The following is a 17,336-nucleotide window of genomic DNA, read 5'->3' as shown; positions in this document are numbered from 1 at the left end:
ATAAATATTAAAGTTTACTTAAGTATTTGCTACAGTTTATCAACTCACTTTTGCTAGACAGAAAAGTTTAGTATACATTGACATTGTAGCAATTACTGTCAAGGTCACTGCTAGTGTTCAGCTCTCTTGAGATTGATGAGATGTCATAGTAATGGCATTAATGTGTCCTCTCTTTATTTCATAAGCAGAAAATCAAATGCATCAGTGACAAAAGCCAGAGTTCTCATCAACGCTTTCACATTAATCAGAGCAATTGTGGCAGGAACGCACAGAGCGTGCAGGTCAAGTTTACTACCAACCACCTTCAAATGTAAATCAACAAGAAACACGATGCCAGTGCACAACATTTTGTTTTCTTTAATGAAGTGGGTTTACTTCTTTTTGAATGGAAAGAGAGCAAAAGTGATGCGGCCTGGTTACACGTCAGCTTTTTCTCAGAAAGAGTGCATGAGACTGGGTGGAGTGCTGATGAAATCACTGTTTACACTGGTAGTGTCATTATGCCTAATATCCTCCACAGATATTTACTTAATATGACAGTAATGCAGGGAGTAATACTGGAGGAGTGCCGCGGGTTTAACAACATACAGATGTCTATATAAATCCAACATGTACTGTAATGTGTCAGCCAGAGGACAGTTATATTGCTCAAATGTTGAAAAAAAGGTGATTTGATTGAGATTATGGAGGTGTAAAATAAATGTAGTTTGTAAAGACAAAATTACCTGGATTTGGCTAAATTTGATGAAAATGTTTGAGTTCATATTGACATCTTTAATGATATTGACTTTTGATTGCGGACTTGATGAAATTGAGCTTAGTTTGGAACAGTGACACAATAACTGAATTTAACAAATGTACTATACCATTTTTTACCTTTTTCTTTTAGAGTGAGAAGATATCCAGAATTTTTTTGTGAAAATCACATAATTTCCTGTTGGTAGAGATGTTGACTTTGACCTATCATAAGCATCACATTCACCTGGTGTTTACAACACCTTTTCCATTCTATTAGTAGAATTGTGAGAAGTTTATACAGTTTATATAACTGTATTAAAAAGATGCTGTGTTGTTTCATCCTATGGTTAGGTAAAAAATATACAAACCCAACTGTTGATTTAACATAACCTAGAAAATGTCAATATTAATAATTGGCCCAACCATGGACTAAAAAACGGAAATAATTATGATAAGAAGCATGCTGATGACAACTTTCAAAATATCTAGAAATTGCACTGAAGTACGTCTGTGAATAACTTGTTGTCATGATGTTAGTGTGTAACTGTATCTTGGATCTCTCTTGCAATGTAAATCAATGGAATTGTTTGGCCTGCCAAGAAAACACATTTTTCAAATCGCGACATGATTTCAGGTTTATTCACGTATGTAGCCAAAATACAAGTCTGTTAAAATCACAAATCTTAATCACAGTATAGGCAATAACAGTAAGTGACAGACTTCTCTAAAACTTTTTTTATAAATGGCATCTATTAAATCCATCTTTCTTTGAAACATAACAAAGAAGTGATTTAACAGTTATTTATTATCTAACCTCACATACACAATGTGCTGCTTTTTCAGTAAATGACATTTGAATAGTTTGAAGACAGTGAAATCGCTCAGTCCTGACCAGCAATAAATCGAGATCCATAACTTTCATGAATTCATTTGGATTCTTTTAATGTTTTGTCATGTTTTGTAACGCGCTGACGTGTGAAATCAGGTCTGTGTAGCTGGAGCCATTTGTATTCCTCTCATAGATCATATCAGTCATCAGCGTGGCATGCGCTGGTTCATGTTATACTGATTTATATGTGGAGCCGGGGGGAAACTGGCAAGCCAATTCTGGTTATCATGTTGCTTCAGATGTAGAGTTCATATGGGTCTGTTTCTCATTCTGTATATCACAAACTGTCCAATAGATGTTTGATAATCTGTTAAAAGGAACCTTGGGTATAGAGAGATGTGTGGCTTAATAAATAAACTATGGCATAGAATTTATAAATATGAAATTAAAAAACAGTGTAACTTTCACATTTTTCTAGGGCTGCAACTAGCGATTATATTTATTGTCCACTAGTCTAATGATTATTTTCCAATAAATCGTCTAATTTTACGATTATTTTTTGATTGGTGGACTAATTTTACGATTATTATTTTATTAATCTTATAAAGATTATTTTATTACTGTATGAATCCTTTGCGAATTCTAGTATTTTCTTACATTATAGAGCATATCTGTCAACAATCTTCTTAGAAGACAAGGACATGGCAGGAGAACCCAAGTGCAGGCACAGACAAGGTGGATGAAGGGGTTAACAAAGGTATTTATTAGCAGAACAGGACAAAAAGGCAAAACAAAACCCACAATGGGGAAAACACGACAGGGGTAAAATATAAGCAAATTCAAGGACACAGACTGACTAAAACTGGATACAAAAACAAACACTTGCTAAGACACTGAACTGACACTTACTTAGAACGGACTTGACGCCGGCTGGGCAGCCGGACTTGACGCCGGCTGGGCAGCCGGACTTGACGCCGGCTGGGCAGCCGGACTTGACGCCGGCTGGGCAGCCGGACTTGACGCCGGCTGGGCAGCCGGACTTGACGCCGGCTGGGCAGCCGGACTTGACGCCGGCTGGGCAGCCGGACTTGACGCCGGCTGGGCAGCCGGACTTGACGCCGGCTGGGCAGCCGGACTTGACGCCGGCTGGGCAGCCGGACATGACGCCGGCTGGGCAGCCGGACTTGACGCCGGCTGGGCAGCCGGACTTGACGCCGGCTGGGCAGCCGGACTTGACGCCGGCTGGGCAGCCGGACTTGACGCCGGCTGGGCAGCCGGACTTGACGCCGGCTGGGCAGCCGGACTTGACGCCGGCTGGGCAGCCGGACTTGACGCCGGTTGCTGGACCGGGCTTGGCGCCGGTTGCTGGAAGGACTCTGGGGCCGGGCTGGCCGCTCGGCCCATCACCTCCCTACGGCACCCCCCAAAAAAATATTTGGGACTCGGGACCTCCGGACTCGGGACTCGGGACCTCCGGACTCCCCAGTGCTCGAGACGCCCTCCGGAGCTTCTTTCTCCCCCTCCCACCGATGGAACTGGCAGACGGTAGAGTGGCTGCAGGGGGTGCTGCGGATGAGGCTGCCGAGCTCCCCAGGGTAAGGGCGGCCAGGACGCGGCCCTCCGGGATGGTAGCCACGGGAGTGGATACCCAGTCTGGCACTAACGTCCAGGGATCATCCCGGTTGACCACGTACCTGATCATGTCGCCCATCCACAGGGAGCTCAACATCCTCATCTCGGACGGCTTGAGTGGTTTGGTGAGGCAGCAGTTTAAAATAACCTTGAGCTCTGCCTCACCGAACTCAGTCTCCCTAGACGCAGCCACGAACTCCCGGGCGAAGTCTCGGATCCCGTGATCCCCCTGTTTGAGCCCAAACAGTAGTCGGGCCTGGTGGGACCGCAAGGGACCGTTGACGGCTGCCTGCTGGGTTCTATTTGGCTCGTGCATTCTGTCAACAATCTTCTTAGAAGACAAGGACATGGCAGGAGAACCCAAGTGCAGGCACAGACAAGGCGGATGAAGGGGTTAACAAAGGTCTTTATTAGCAGAACAGGACAAAAAGGCAAAACAAAACCCACAATGGGGAAAACACGACAGGGGTAAAATATAAGCAAATTCAAGGACACAGACTGACTAAAACTGGATATAAAAACAAACACTTGCTAAGACACTGAACTGACACTTACTTAGAACACTTAGAACAACTAAGACGAGGACCCGGTATTACACACAGCATACAGGTACAATGCACGAGCACAAGACAAAGAACACGAGGGTGTTTTATAGGGGAACAGACACAGGATCATAACGAGGAACATGTGCTGGGGATTATGCACTCAGGGAAGCTGACAAGAAGAGAGAGGGGCGGGGCCAAAGATGAGACACGAGAAAGAATCATTCAATCTCACAAAAAACCATCAGGCAATGCCATGGCTCCACTCGAGACAGGAATAAAACATGACATGATAGTGGAACCATGACAATATCATACTTTTAACTCCACAAAATTTCATAAAAAAATATTGTTGTTTTAACATTTTTATCCTTGTTTATGTTAAAACTATCTTCTTTTAATGCCATATTTTTTATTTTAAAAGCAAAAAAGACAGATTTTTTATGTACTTATGTACTGTATTTACATTTACATTTACATTAAGGCATTTGGCAGACGCTTTTATCCAAAGCGACTTACATTGCTTTATCCTATACATTTTACATAGGTATTTGCAATCCCCTGGGATCGTACCGACAACCTTGCGTTAACGCAATGCTCTTACCACTGAGCTACAGAAAAGCTTAAAATTAAGCTAAAAATGTGTTTATGAAATACTAGAGCTGTATTTTTTTACCTCTAAGTAATATCCGACTCTATTTTCAGTCTCATAATGTAATTGAGTGAAAGTACAAATACTACTATCTATCTCTGTTTATTGCACAAAACTATCACCGTATGAAAGACTCTTGAACTCAGAATGATGCGCTTAATGCATTCGTTTCGTTATTTACAGTTATGCGCATGCCGGACGCGTAATGATGCTCTTGAAGCACCAACTCCTTATGAAGTCCCGAGGATCATTTTGCTCCCCGAATTAAATAATAGTTAGAATAAGGGGCGGACTGGCCATCTGGCGTATCGGTGGGCCGCAAATGGACGGGCCGGAAGGGACCCTTTGCCCGCTCAGCTTACGTATTATGAAAACGAATGCAAAATACACTTTTGCAAGCAACCCCTCCTGGGTCAAGTGGCTTAGCCATGTACCATGCGCTCAACCATAGTTGAGGGCCAATGTGGGCCATAAAATGTCAGAGTCAATTTATCTTCCGAGTTCCAGCCCTTGCTAGATCTGAAAAATGTGACACATAAATTCGTACAAATAGAGAAATATTAAATTTTCATTTAATTGAGCATTTCTTAGTGCAGGTTTGTGTGTGTGAGAGAGAGATAATGGTTACTATTGTTTTTTGTAGGTGTTGGTAGCAGGTTTTGAGGCCTTCAGCACAGGGGTTGGTGGCTCCCATTTGTAACACTGTGGTGCCAGGCCAGCCATTTTCACTGTCATGATGGATGACAGTGTTCCATCTAGTGCCAAGCTGTTCCTGGTTTTGGTTTTGTGAAGTCAAAAGAGGATTTGTACGTCATGTGAAAGTTAAAACCAAAAGCAGCTACCTGGACAGACCAATACATAAAATCTTTCTTTTATTGGAAGCAGAAGATGAATAATTATGGATTTAAGTTTGATGGACATTTTGTTTTAACATAAACTTTGATCTATGGATTTGACGAAAAAAAAACTTATATGAACATTGAATACGTAATAATGGACATTTATCTTTTGGACTAATATGATGAGACTTTTTCTCCTTTATGTTGGAAAATTAATTTCATGTCTTCATGTATGTGTATTTGTAATTATTATCATTTTGATAATAAATAGGGGCTGGTAAATGTAGTAAACATGAAATGGTTAATATGTAACATGATTTGGTAGTGGTCTTGTGGGAATTGTTTATTATTAGGCACCTGCTGACCTATTGGGGGTGAATCGTGAATCGTTAAGTGTAACTTTGTTGATCAGCAATTGAAATCTATAATATTATTTCAATGTGTTTGTGGAGTAAAAACGGAGTACTGGAGAACTTTCCACTTTAACATGATGATGTCTTTTTTTGATGCGTCACAAATACAGCACTCCCAGTTAAGACTCTCAGCGTCTTTTCGAACAGAATGGTGCCGATACATTGTCGTGTAGTTGAAATCGGAACGTAAACGTAGGTGTTGCGGGAATATATAAATCTTACCCGGATACAGCAATGCTATTTTCTGATTGGCTGTTCGGTAGCTACATTGTTTTATTTGATGAGCTGGTGCGTGTCAGGGCCTTCCGAACTCTATGAGAACTCACTTGATTCCTCTAATAGCGGCGCGACTTGGTGGGCGTTATCCTGGAAATTTCTCTGCGTGAGAAATACATGCTGTGGCGTATGAGCGTGTGGACGGGTTGAAATGCGTGTGTCTCGAGACTTGAGAGCCCTGATAATGTAATTTATTATAAAAGTCTACAACTTCGTGCCCCTCTCCGTCCGTTTGTGATTGCGTGTCGGACACTATTGGTTCCCTGATGGCATTCCGAGGGTAGTTAACGTTAGGAGGGGATTCCTCCGTCCATTCAGTAACTTACTGCGTCCGAGGATCGCTGTTTGTCGGGTGTATTATACTTTCTATTGTTCTGCTGATTAACTTCCACACGCCCGGGAACAGAAATTGCCATTACAGAAGATAAGAGGAAGTAATATGACGCGTAAATACACCAAATAGCGTCTTTATTTTCTTTCTTTATTATTTTAGCATTATTTATATGTATATATTTATATCCTAATGTCGCTTATATTTAGTTATACATATATACTTTATATATTATGAGAATATACTAATAAACACAATAATAATATGCTTGTAGTTTTATCATTTGTTTACTCTTGTATCATTTTGAACACAAATATTTTGAGGATTGTTGATCACAAAACAACATTGAGCCCAATCGACTTCCATTATGAACACAAAAAGACAGGAGACAGGCTTGGAACCACATGAGAGTGAATAAATGATGAAAGAATTAAACATTTCGCATAAATTATCCCATCAATATTTATTCTTTAAACCGTGTCTGATCAGATTTGCCTGGAAATTGTGTTTCACATAATCTGTCTCCTATGAATCAGATCTGAATCAGGTTTGGAAACATGAGAGCTCTTCTGTGTTTTTTCATCACAGCTCGAAGAGTCAGATTTATTATAGCTATGGTTTGATCCACGAGGGTAGACTCTCAGAAACTAGTTTCTGATTTTTCATCCTGAGTGTCGCGGCTTTAGTTCACAGGGGGAATGACTGAATCTGTCGTGGAACATCACTGGAAGAACCATTCTGTAAAGCTTCATCTGAACAAGACCTTCCAGGTTTTTTTTTAATCTTCTAAATCATTTCTCCAGTTCTGTTCTCAAACCTTAAATTATGTTATTGTTTTTCTTCATCAAAAATGAAACGTGCACGTGATGCCCTGAGATGATGCTCACTAAAGAACCGGTTATATGAGATGTTTGAAGTGACAGAGAGACTGGTCTTATCTTTAGATTAGACCAAGTCCATATGTTTTCTCTCATCACACCTGCTTTGTTTTTTTTCTGGATCTAAAGCCCGATTTTAGCACAATCTATTAGCTTTATAGAATGAGCTGTGATGATGAGCTGGATATTGTAAATATCTTTTTTTATGTTCTATGTCATTTTTTGTTCTGTTACATTTCAAATACTTTAGCATTGTTATTATTTTTGTCTCAGTCAGTAGGGATTTGGCATTTAAATACTTTGAATGTAATAGGGGTGTTTAGCATTCTGTCTGTTTTATTAATGTCAATACTTTCTATTCTAAAAGGTTCAATTTGAGAAAATAAAGTATAGATTTTTTTATTTTAAATATGAATCAAAATGCGTGTTCCCATTTTTAACCTTTTCTTTGATATAAAGAATTTGATCAAATAAATCAACAATTTCGAGTTTTTAAACTTGAAATATCATGCTTTCCCATAAGAATGGAAAATCACAGATGAGTTCTCTGCATAATATCTCAATTATTTGATATAGACATTGATGAGATTTAATGGAGAGCAAATGGAAACTTTTGCTTAAGTCTCATCTCAGACAATTTAATGTGCTGGAACATATCTAAGTAATGTTTGATATTTATCGGTGAATGGGCTTGCATCAAAATGTTTTTTAACAATGTAGTGCAGAGCTGCTTGATTAAAATTGCATACAAAATCTACTAATAGTAATAATCTTTGTCACAACAACACTTAAGTCTTTGATTGGAGACAATCAGACCTGTGATTACACAGGCATACATATTTTTACACATGAGAATGGATACCTTCATGGATAACTGTATGTGCATAGTGGCAAACATCTCACATCCTGAGGTGACACCTCAGTAATGCATCTTCTATCGAAACGGTCAAAGATGAAATCCTGTGCTTTTTCTTCAAATAATGCATTCTTCTCAGTGTGCCTTGAAATAATGGACATCTCTCTTGTGTGTCAATGTTCATCACTCAATGTTTTTCAATAGAGCGCTGTGACTCACAGTATCAATCGTAAAAGATGCAATTTCACCCCTTTGTACGGACATCGATAGAAGTCACATGTTTCTGTAATGATATTAGCATTCCAATCTCGATCTATTGTGGGGTGCAGATAAACAGAGGCTGGAGAAGAGTCTCTTTTTGTGTCTGAACATGGGTCAGGATGCTGTTCCCTTAATTTACTCCAAATTTCCACAGTAAAAAAAATAACTATTTGGTTTAACGTGATTTAATTATGGACAGTGGTTCCACATATTTGTGTCAAGTTTCCTTAACATGAAATTGAAAGGTACGCTCTACTCGGATACTTCATATAGTTAGAACATGAATGAATCAAGCAAATCCACAAGATTTACACATCAGAACAACTTGATTAAATAACTTTTAATTAACTCCTAATACCAACAAGTGTTTTTCTAAACATTAAACAATATACAATGATGAGAGGTGTAGCAACAGCTAAAATCAGGAACAAAACGGATCATGGGATTAATTTAACCAGTATAGTGCTTTCAGATAATAATAACAATTGTATTGTTTTAAATGTGTCAGTTCTCAGGCTGAGCAAATGCTCTACTCTTCAGCACAATGCAACCTCCTAAAACCACCAACAAAACAAAAACATATTTTACATACAGACACAAGAGAATACTGAACATTAATAAGTCTCATCCTTTATCTTTATTAATAGAGCATAAAATATCACTGTATTTCGACATACTCATTATGCAGTCAAATGGAACGCATGCTGGGAACTGGCAGGTGTGACAACGTTTTTAAATAAGTCGTGTTGATACAACATGTTTAAATTAAGTCAATTGAACATAAAACAAAATGTTTTTATATTTTATGATTTATATATTTTTGAGCATTTAAAGCTACTTGATTGAAACATTTCTAATTAAAATGAAAACATTGGGTTATGCAAAAACGTTAATTTCAAGTCAGTTTAACATGATGCAATAGTTTTTGAATGTGAATTCTCATAAATGGCATAACATCCAAATTAATTGCTTAAGGAAAGTGAACAGGATTAAAAAAAAGTTTGAGTGAAGAGCATACAGCCTACTGTTTGTGTTTGTTGTGGTAAAGGAAACTGCATTAACATATTAATTCATTTCTTTCCTCTCTCAATCTCTCTCGATGCAGGTTTTGTCCAGTTTGCATCCAGAGTGTGAATATATTTTCCAGCTGGCCAGAGATGAGCAGCGGTGTCTCAGCAAGATCACTGAACATGGAAACCTCAGTGGTTCAGGTGTGGAAATAAAACAGATTTCCCCATAACCAAGAATAGTTTTTAATGTCTAAAATGTTTCTCTTTAAAAGCAGTATGATTTGGTTGAATTCTCAGATTTGAAAATGTCTTAAACTATGCTTATATTTGCCAAGATACCAAAGTCGGATATCAAAAATTTTGCATTACTTTGCAAGGTATGCATTACATTTAGTAATACTATGCATTACTACAGCTTTCCTGTAGCTCGGTGGTAAGACAACGCAAGGTTGTGGGTTCGATCCCAGGGGATTGCAAATACCTGTCAAATGTAAAGGATAAAGCAATGTAAGTCGCTTTGGATCAAAGCTTCTGCCAAATGCCTAAATGTAAATGTAAATTTATGCAATATTTATATTTAGGCATTTGGCAGACGCTTTAATCCAAAGCGACTCATGCACATTTATTTTGTACTTCAGCTGTGTAGGTGTCAGAGAGTTAACACAGACACCACCAGCTTCACCCACTGCAATCAACAGATCTCACTCACCTGAGTACTGATCACTCACCTGCCACCAATCATCAACCCCACACTATAAAGTTACACTTCCCTGGTTCACTCACTGTCTGGTCTCAAACCTTCCATGAGAAATTACCCTACAGCATTACTCTCCTGAGGATTCTTCTAGGACTTTGGATTCTTCTAGGACTTTGGATTCTTCTAGGACTTTGGATTCTTCTAGGACTTTGGATTCTTCTAGGACTTTGGATTCTTCTAGGACTTTGGATTCTTCTAGGACTTTGGATTCTTCTAGGACTTTGGATTCTTCTAGGACTTTGGATTCTTCTAGGACTTTGGATTCTTCTAGGACTTTGGATTCTTCTAGGACTTTGGATTCTTCTAGGACTTTGGATTCTTCTAGGACTTTGGATTCTTCTAGGACTTTGGATTCTTCTAGGACTTTGGATTCTTCTAGGACTTTGGATTCTTCTAGGACTTTGGATTCTTCTAGGACTTTGGATTCTTCTAGGACTTTGGATTCTTCTAGGACTTTGGATTCTTCTAGGACTTTGGATTCTTCTAGGACTTTGGATTCTTCTAGGACTTTGGATTCTTCTAGGACTTTGGATTCTTCTAGGACTTTGGATTCTTCTAGGACTTTGGATTCTACTCTACGTTTGTGGGTGCACCTTCAACTCCTGGCTCTCTTGTTTCCCGTTTGCTCCAGTGGATTAACATTCTACTCTGAAACCAGATAAGATTCATAGACTCTCTTAGCTCAAGCTCCTCATCTCCACTGTATGTGCTTTAACCTGATTCTATCTTGTATCTCAATAAAATCCCTTGCAATAGCACTGACCTCTGTGTCCCGTGTCTGTCTGCTGACAGAAGACCAGACCTTTAAAATCATCTGGAGATGGAGCACGCTGCTTCCCCGACGGATATTCCTTACGAGGGGTTGGTCAGCGCCCTTCGTGCAGCTTTATCTCCGGATCCTCGTCAACAATCTGCCTCAGCCAGTCCCATGGGCCTTCCTCCCAGCTATGTTGGTGAAGCGGCAGGATGTAGCGGTTTCCTCCAAGTTTCCCTATACATTGAGATGCATTCTCAAAAATTTACCACCGAACGAGCTAAAGTGGCATTTCTCATTTCCCTCCTCTCTGGAAGAGCGTTGCTCTGGGCTCAAACCCTTTGGAGCTCACAATCCCCTCTGACTAACTCTTTTTCCATCTTCTCGTCTCACTTCCAGGAGGTATTTGGTCTCAGTGCCGGGGACCTGGTTGTCTCCGATCAGCTCTTCCGCCTACGTCAAGGAAATTCTTCGGCGAGGGACTACACTCTACATTTCCGCACGCTAGCGGCTGCTAGCGGATGGAATGAAGCAGCACTGATGACAGCTTATCGCCAAGGATTGAATTCCCAACTCCGTAAGAAGGTAGTCATCTACGACAATAGCTTGGGACTAGAGAACTTCATGCAGAAAACTGTGAAAATCGCCCAGTTACTCACCGCATGCCAACTGGACGCATCACCTCGTTCACCGCTCTCACCAGAAGCCTATCCTTCAGTACCTGAACCCATGCAGGTTGATTCTCACAGACTGAATTCTCACATTCTCCCCAGGAACGAGCACTTCGTATGACCCAAGGTCGGTGCCTGTATTGCGGGGCCTCTGGACACCAGATTAATGCATGCCCAATTCGCCCGCCACGTCTTATAGTGGGTACCATTCCCGGATCTCCTGCTATTTCTAAGTTAACCCTTTTAGAAATCCAATTAATCACTTCCAATTCGATCGTTGCAGGACGGGCACTCCTCGACTCGGGCTCATCAGGCAACTTCATCTCCCCGTCGCTACTAAAAAGACTTGAGTTACGGTTTCTACCTCATGCGGAATTAAAGGTAGAAACCATCCAGGGAAAGCCGCTGGGACGAGGCAGAGTCAAATATCAATCACCACCCATCAACCTACGTATCGGCTGTTTGCACCAAGAACAGATATCCTTCCTGGTGTTGGAGGGATCCACCGTAGATGTCATCCTGGGACGCCCATGGCTCGCTCAACACTCTCCGGAAGTTGGATGGGAGTCCAGCGAGATTCTGCGATGGAGCCCAGCCTGTTTTCAACAGTGTATCTCCTCGGTACCCAAACCTCCGGTTCATCACTTCCCCGTCCAAGTAAATTCCACGCGTGTTGAGAGTCCTGATCCACCGTCAGATCTCCACATCCCATCTGATTATATGGAGTTCCAGGATGTTTTCAGCAAACAGGCAGCAACTCTCCTACCACCTCATCGGCCATGGGACTGTGCCATTGATCTGCTGCCTGGGGCTACACCGCCTAAAGGACGTGTGTATCCACTGTCCATCCCGGAGCGTAAGGCTATGGAGGATTACATTGAGGAGGCTCTAAACCAGAACTTCATTCGATCTTCTACCTCACCCACGGCCTCAAGCTTCTTCTTCGTGGGTAAAAAGGACGGTGGTTTGCGGCCCTGTATCGATTATCGGACCCTCAACAGCCAAACTGTCAAGCTACCCTATCCTCTTCCTTTAGTCCCTGCTGCCCTTGAGGAACTCCGTGGTGCTCGCATCTTCACCAAGCTGGATCTGCGGAGTGCCTACAACCTCGTTCGAATCCGGGAGGGGGACGAATAGAAAACTGCGTTCATCACTCCTTCGGGACACTACGAATACCTGGTGATGCCTTATGGACTGTCCAATGCTCCAGCTGTCTTCCAGGGTTTCATGAACGAAATATTCCGAGAGTATCTCCATAACTTCGTGATCGTCTACATAGATGATATCCTCATTTACTCCCGGGACTTGGCTGAACATCGCCACCATGTCATAAAGGTCCTCCAACAGCTCAGGAAACATCAGCTGTATCTGAAACTTGAGAAGTGCGAGTTCCATCGCCCCACGGTCCAGTTCCTCGGTTACATCGTCAGCGCGGAGGGCATTAATATGGACCAGGGAAAGATCCAAGCCATCAAGAACTGGCCACTTCCTCAAACAGTAAAGGAACTTCAACGTTTCCTGGGGTTTTCAAATTTCTATCGAAGGTTCATTAAGAGCTTCAGTTTCATGTCCTCTCCTCTCACCTCCCTACTCCGCCGTAAACCGAAATCATTATCCTGGAACCCCGAAGCTCGAGATGCTTTCGAAGAGTTAAAGAGAGCCTTCATCACTGCTCCTGTGCTCACCCATCCAAACCCAGATCTCCCCTTTGTGGTGGAAGTGGACGCCTCCACTACCGGCGCGGGAGCGGTGTTATCTCAACGTCACGGAGATCCTCTTCAACTCCATCCTTGTGCCTTCTTCTCCAAGAAGTTGTCCCCGGCGGAGCAGAATTATGACATCGGCAATCGGGAGCTGCTAGCAATAAAGTTAGCACTGGAAGAGTGGAGGCATTGGCTGGAGGGAGCTAATCACCCTTTCTCTGTCATCACTGACCATAAGAACCTGGAATACCTCCGCACCGCAAAGAGACTGAACCCATGTCAAGCCCGCTGGTCTCTCTTCACCCGTTTTCACTTCACCATCACCTACAGACCCGGAGATAAAAACGTAAAAGCAGATTCCCTTTCCAGAATTCATGCTCCAGAGGAATTCCCTACACCAGAACCCATCCTTCCTCCAGCCATACTTGTCAGCCCTATCCAATGGGATCTGGATGACCAAATACGGACTGCCACAGTTGCTGAACCTGCTCCACCAGGGGGACCAGAGGGTAAGGTCTACGTTCCAACCAACCTACGCAAGGACCTTCTGGGCTCAACACACTCTTCCCCGGGCTCAGGACACCCAGGCAACCAGCGTACCCTCTCGCTCCTCCAGGCTCGTTACTGGTGGCCTAATATGGTCCGGGATGTCTCACAATTTGTAGAAGGATGCTCAGTTTGCGCCATCTCCCGCACGCCACGTCAACTACCTGCTGGAAAACTGGTACCCCTTCCTATTCCACGTAGACCCTGGTCACACGTCGGGGTTAACTTCGTCACAGATTTACCCAAATCCGATGGTTTCACCTGTATACTCGTAACGGTGGACCGTTTCTCCAAGGCCTGCCGGCTCATTCCCCCTGCGGGGTCTACCTACCGCTCTAGAAACCGCAGAGGCCCTTTTCCACAATGTATTCCGCAACTTTGGGATCCCAGAGGAAATCGTCTCTGACCGTGGACCACAGTTCACCTCACGTGTGTGGAAGGCCTTCAAATTCCTCCAAGTGGCAGTCAAACTCTCTTCCGGTTATCACCCTCAAACCAACGGCCAGACAGAGCGGAAGATACAGGAGATAGGGAGATATCTTAGGACCTACTGTCATGACAACCAAACCAGCTGGAATCGTTTCCTTCCGTGGGCCGAGTACGCACAGAACTCCCTAAAACAAAACACCACGGGTCTCACCCCGTTCCAGTGTGTACTCGGTTACCAACCCCCATATCCACCTGCAGCATGCTGTACGGAAACACAAGCAATTTGCTGATGCCCGACGATCACCTACCCCGTTCTATCGTCCAGGGGATCGAGTTTGGCTTTCCACTCGGGATCTGCGTCTCCGTCAATCCTGCCGTAAGCTGAGTCCCTGCTACATAGGTCCTTTCCCAATTGAGAAGCAGATCAATGACGTCACCTACCGGCTCCAACTCCCCCCGAGGTACCGCATTCACCCTTCGTTTCATGTTTCACTCCTAAAACCCGTGCATCCATCCTCCACAGAACCAGAGGAACTATCCATAACTCCGCCTCCAGAAGCAATTGAAGAAACCCTAGTATACCGGGTGGAGGCAATCCTGGATTCCAGGCGACAGGGTGGCCGACTCGAGTACCTGATAGACTGGGAAGGTTATGGACCCGAAGAAAGATCCTGGGTTCAGCAAGATGACATCCTCGACCCTGCTCTACTGACGGATTTTCACCGAGCTCATCTAGATCTTCCTGCACCCAGAGGCCGAGGCCGCCCCCGTCTGCGGGCGTCAGGAGCCGCCCCTGGAGGAGGGGGAGGTAATGTCAGAGAGTTAACACAGACACCACCAGCTTCACCCACTGCAATCAACAGATCTCACTCACCTGAGTACTGATCACTCACCTGCCACCAATCATCAACCCCACACTATAAAGTTACACTTCCCTGGTTCACTCACTGTCTGGTCTCAAACCTTCCATGAGAAACTACCCTACAGCATTACTCTCCTGAGGATTCTTCTAGGACTTTGGATTCTTCTAGGACTTTGGATTCTACTCTACGTTTGTGGGTGCACCTTCAACTCCTGGCTCTCTTGTTTCCCGTTTGCTCCAGTGGATTAACATTCTACTCTGAAACCAGATAAGATTCATAGACTCTCTTAGCTCAAGCTCCTCATCTCCACTGTATGTGCTTTAACCTGATTCTATCTTGTATCTCAATAAAATCCCTTGCAATAGCACTGGCCTCTGTGTCCCGTGTCTGTCTGCTGACAGTAGGCCAGTAATGCAATATAACATATATATGTCTTCAGATGTGTATAAAGACCTTACATTTTGAAGCGTTGTGTTTTCTTACTTTAGAATGAGCTATTTCTATCGACATACATCGCCAGTGCTCTTAAATTGAATTGGTCATGTTGTTTCTACAGCAGCCCCAAATAGACAATCTGCTCTACAGAGGGTGTTTTGTTCATATGTTATCTCCTTTGGCAATGAAGTGAAAATGTGACAAAATCATAGTCCTGTGTCAGTTACGATAGTAATTCAAAAGTAAGCCATTGGTTGCAATTAGCAATATCAACACTAGATGACTCTAAATTTCAGTCCACTGGACTTTAGGGTTGTCAATAACATAACACTAGGTCCAACACCAAAATTATCAAGATACGTTTAATTTTTTTCATTGTTACATTTCTGCATTTGGTCTACAGTTCATCTATACATTTATCATTTTTGTGTGTTCTCTATGAATCAAACCTATAACCTTTTGCTGCTAGCACAACGTTCTACCAACTGAGCTGCATGAACTTAGTCATTAAACATTTGCACAACAAATTGCAGACAAATGGAGATTTTACATGCGTTTCCCCTGTCAAACATATTAAACGTTTAAAACAAGTCAGAAACCCCTGAGACGTTATTTAAATTAAATCACATTTGCATAGTCTTTGTCACGAGCTGTCAGTGGTTCCTGTCATTATGTTGTAGAAGAACCAGATTCATAGACTCATTGTGATTTAGTGTCTCGTGTTTATGCTCCCCAGCGGTCCTCAAGAGCAGCCGTGTTCAGCAAAGGCTTTGAAGGAGAATCAAATGCACTTGTGTAGATCCAGAGCAACAAACTGGACCATAACAGAGACATTTTAGTTGTTGTGTTCCACAAAAGGCCTTTCGATGTATGTTTTTTGCTTGCTTCCTGAGTGCATATCTCGTGCTTAATGTTTCCTGCGTGTGGTTTGTTTGTAAAGGTTGTCTGCCTGCATGGGATTCTGTACTGTGCTGGCCCAGAGCTGCATTGGGGGAAACTATCTACTTGCCCTGTCCACCTGTATTCTCTTTATTCAAGAACAACACAGGTATCACACACATATCTAAAAGAAGCAATGAAAAAGTATCTGTAAAAAACACTTATTATTTGGTAGTTTTGTCTCGTTTTGCATGTGTTTGGAGTACAAAAATCAAAATATAAAATAAAAAGTTTTTTAATGAATTTAGTGTAACCTCTTTGTTAAGTGCTTATGGTAATTAAGTTATATTTTGTTACCCCAATAGGCAGATATTTTTGCTTTCCAAGCATAAACTTTCCTATTTTTTCTTTTTTCTTTCAGAAATAATAATCTTAATAACTTTTCTTTCTCAAGTAAATGTATCTTTATTTATTTATTTATTAAAGTTATTTGTACTGCAAAACAAGGTCTTTTTTAAGACTTAAGCATCTGTCAGAAATATATTGAGAATGTATTTAACATTCCTATTTACATCTTAAATTTATTAGATTTACTGCTGCAAACAGGATGCAGAACTTTATTTAAATGTTAATGAATTAACTGGATTTTAATGTTAAAAATAGTTTTAGAATTATTTTGCCACCACAAACACAAATCTGGATGCGGCACAGTGCAGTGTAGATACTGTGTTAGAAAACAGAAATGCTGTAAGTGTGGTTCTTGATAAAACTTTTACATTTTTGGTACACTGTACTATGTTAATGATTATTAAAGCTATTTATTGTAATGTGTACACATAACATTTAAAGGGATAGTTCAACCAAAAATAGTTTATTTAGTCTCATGTAGAAACCTGTATATAATTATTTCCTCTGTGGAACACCAAAAGAGTCTCTGTGGTTTTGTGTCCATACAACTGATGTCAAGCGGTTTAATGTTGTTTGGTTCCCAACGTTCTTCACATATCAACTTTTGTGTTTCTTTTGTTGTTTGGAATGACTT

The 17,336-nt window shown here is 41.8% G+C and overlaps 1 protein-coding gene across 1 annotated transcript in view; it reads left to right on the top strand.

Moving 5' to 3' along the window:
- ghrhrl (growth hormone releasing hormone receptor, like) overlaps window positions 1-17,336 on the top strand; it is a 37,945-nt gene that overhangs the window by 3,360 nt on the left and 17,249 nt on the right. The window contains exons 2-3 of the mRNA XM_056733124.1: window positions 9,353-9,458; window positions 16,356-16,463. Of these exons, the coding sequence (XP_056589102.1) occupies window positions 9,353-9,458; window positions 16,356-16,463 (214 nt within the window). The remainder of the gene's footprint in view (window positions 1-9,352; window positions 9,459-16,355; window positions 16,464-17,336) is intronic.

The sequence above is a fragment of the Triplophysa dalaica genome, chromosome 20 (genome assembly GCF_015846415.1).
Source record: "Triplophysa dalaica isolate WHDGS20190420 chromosome 20, ASM1584641v1, whole genome shotgun sequence".
NCBI lineage: Eukaryota > Metazoa > Chordata > Actinopteri > Cypriniformes > Nemacheilidae > Triplophysa > Triplophysa dalaica.
This window is presented reverse-complemented; position numbering and strand designations above follow the sequence as displayed.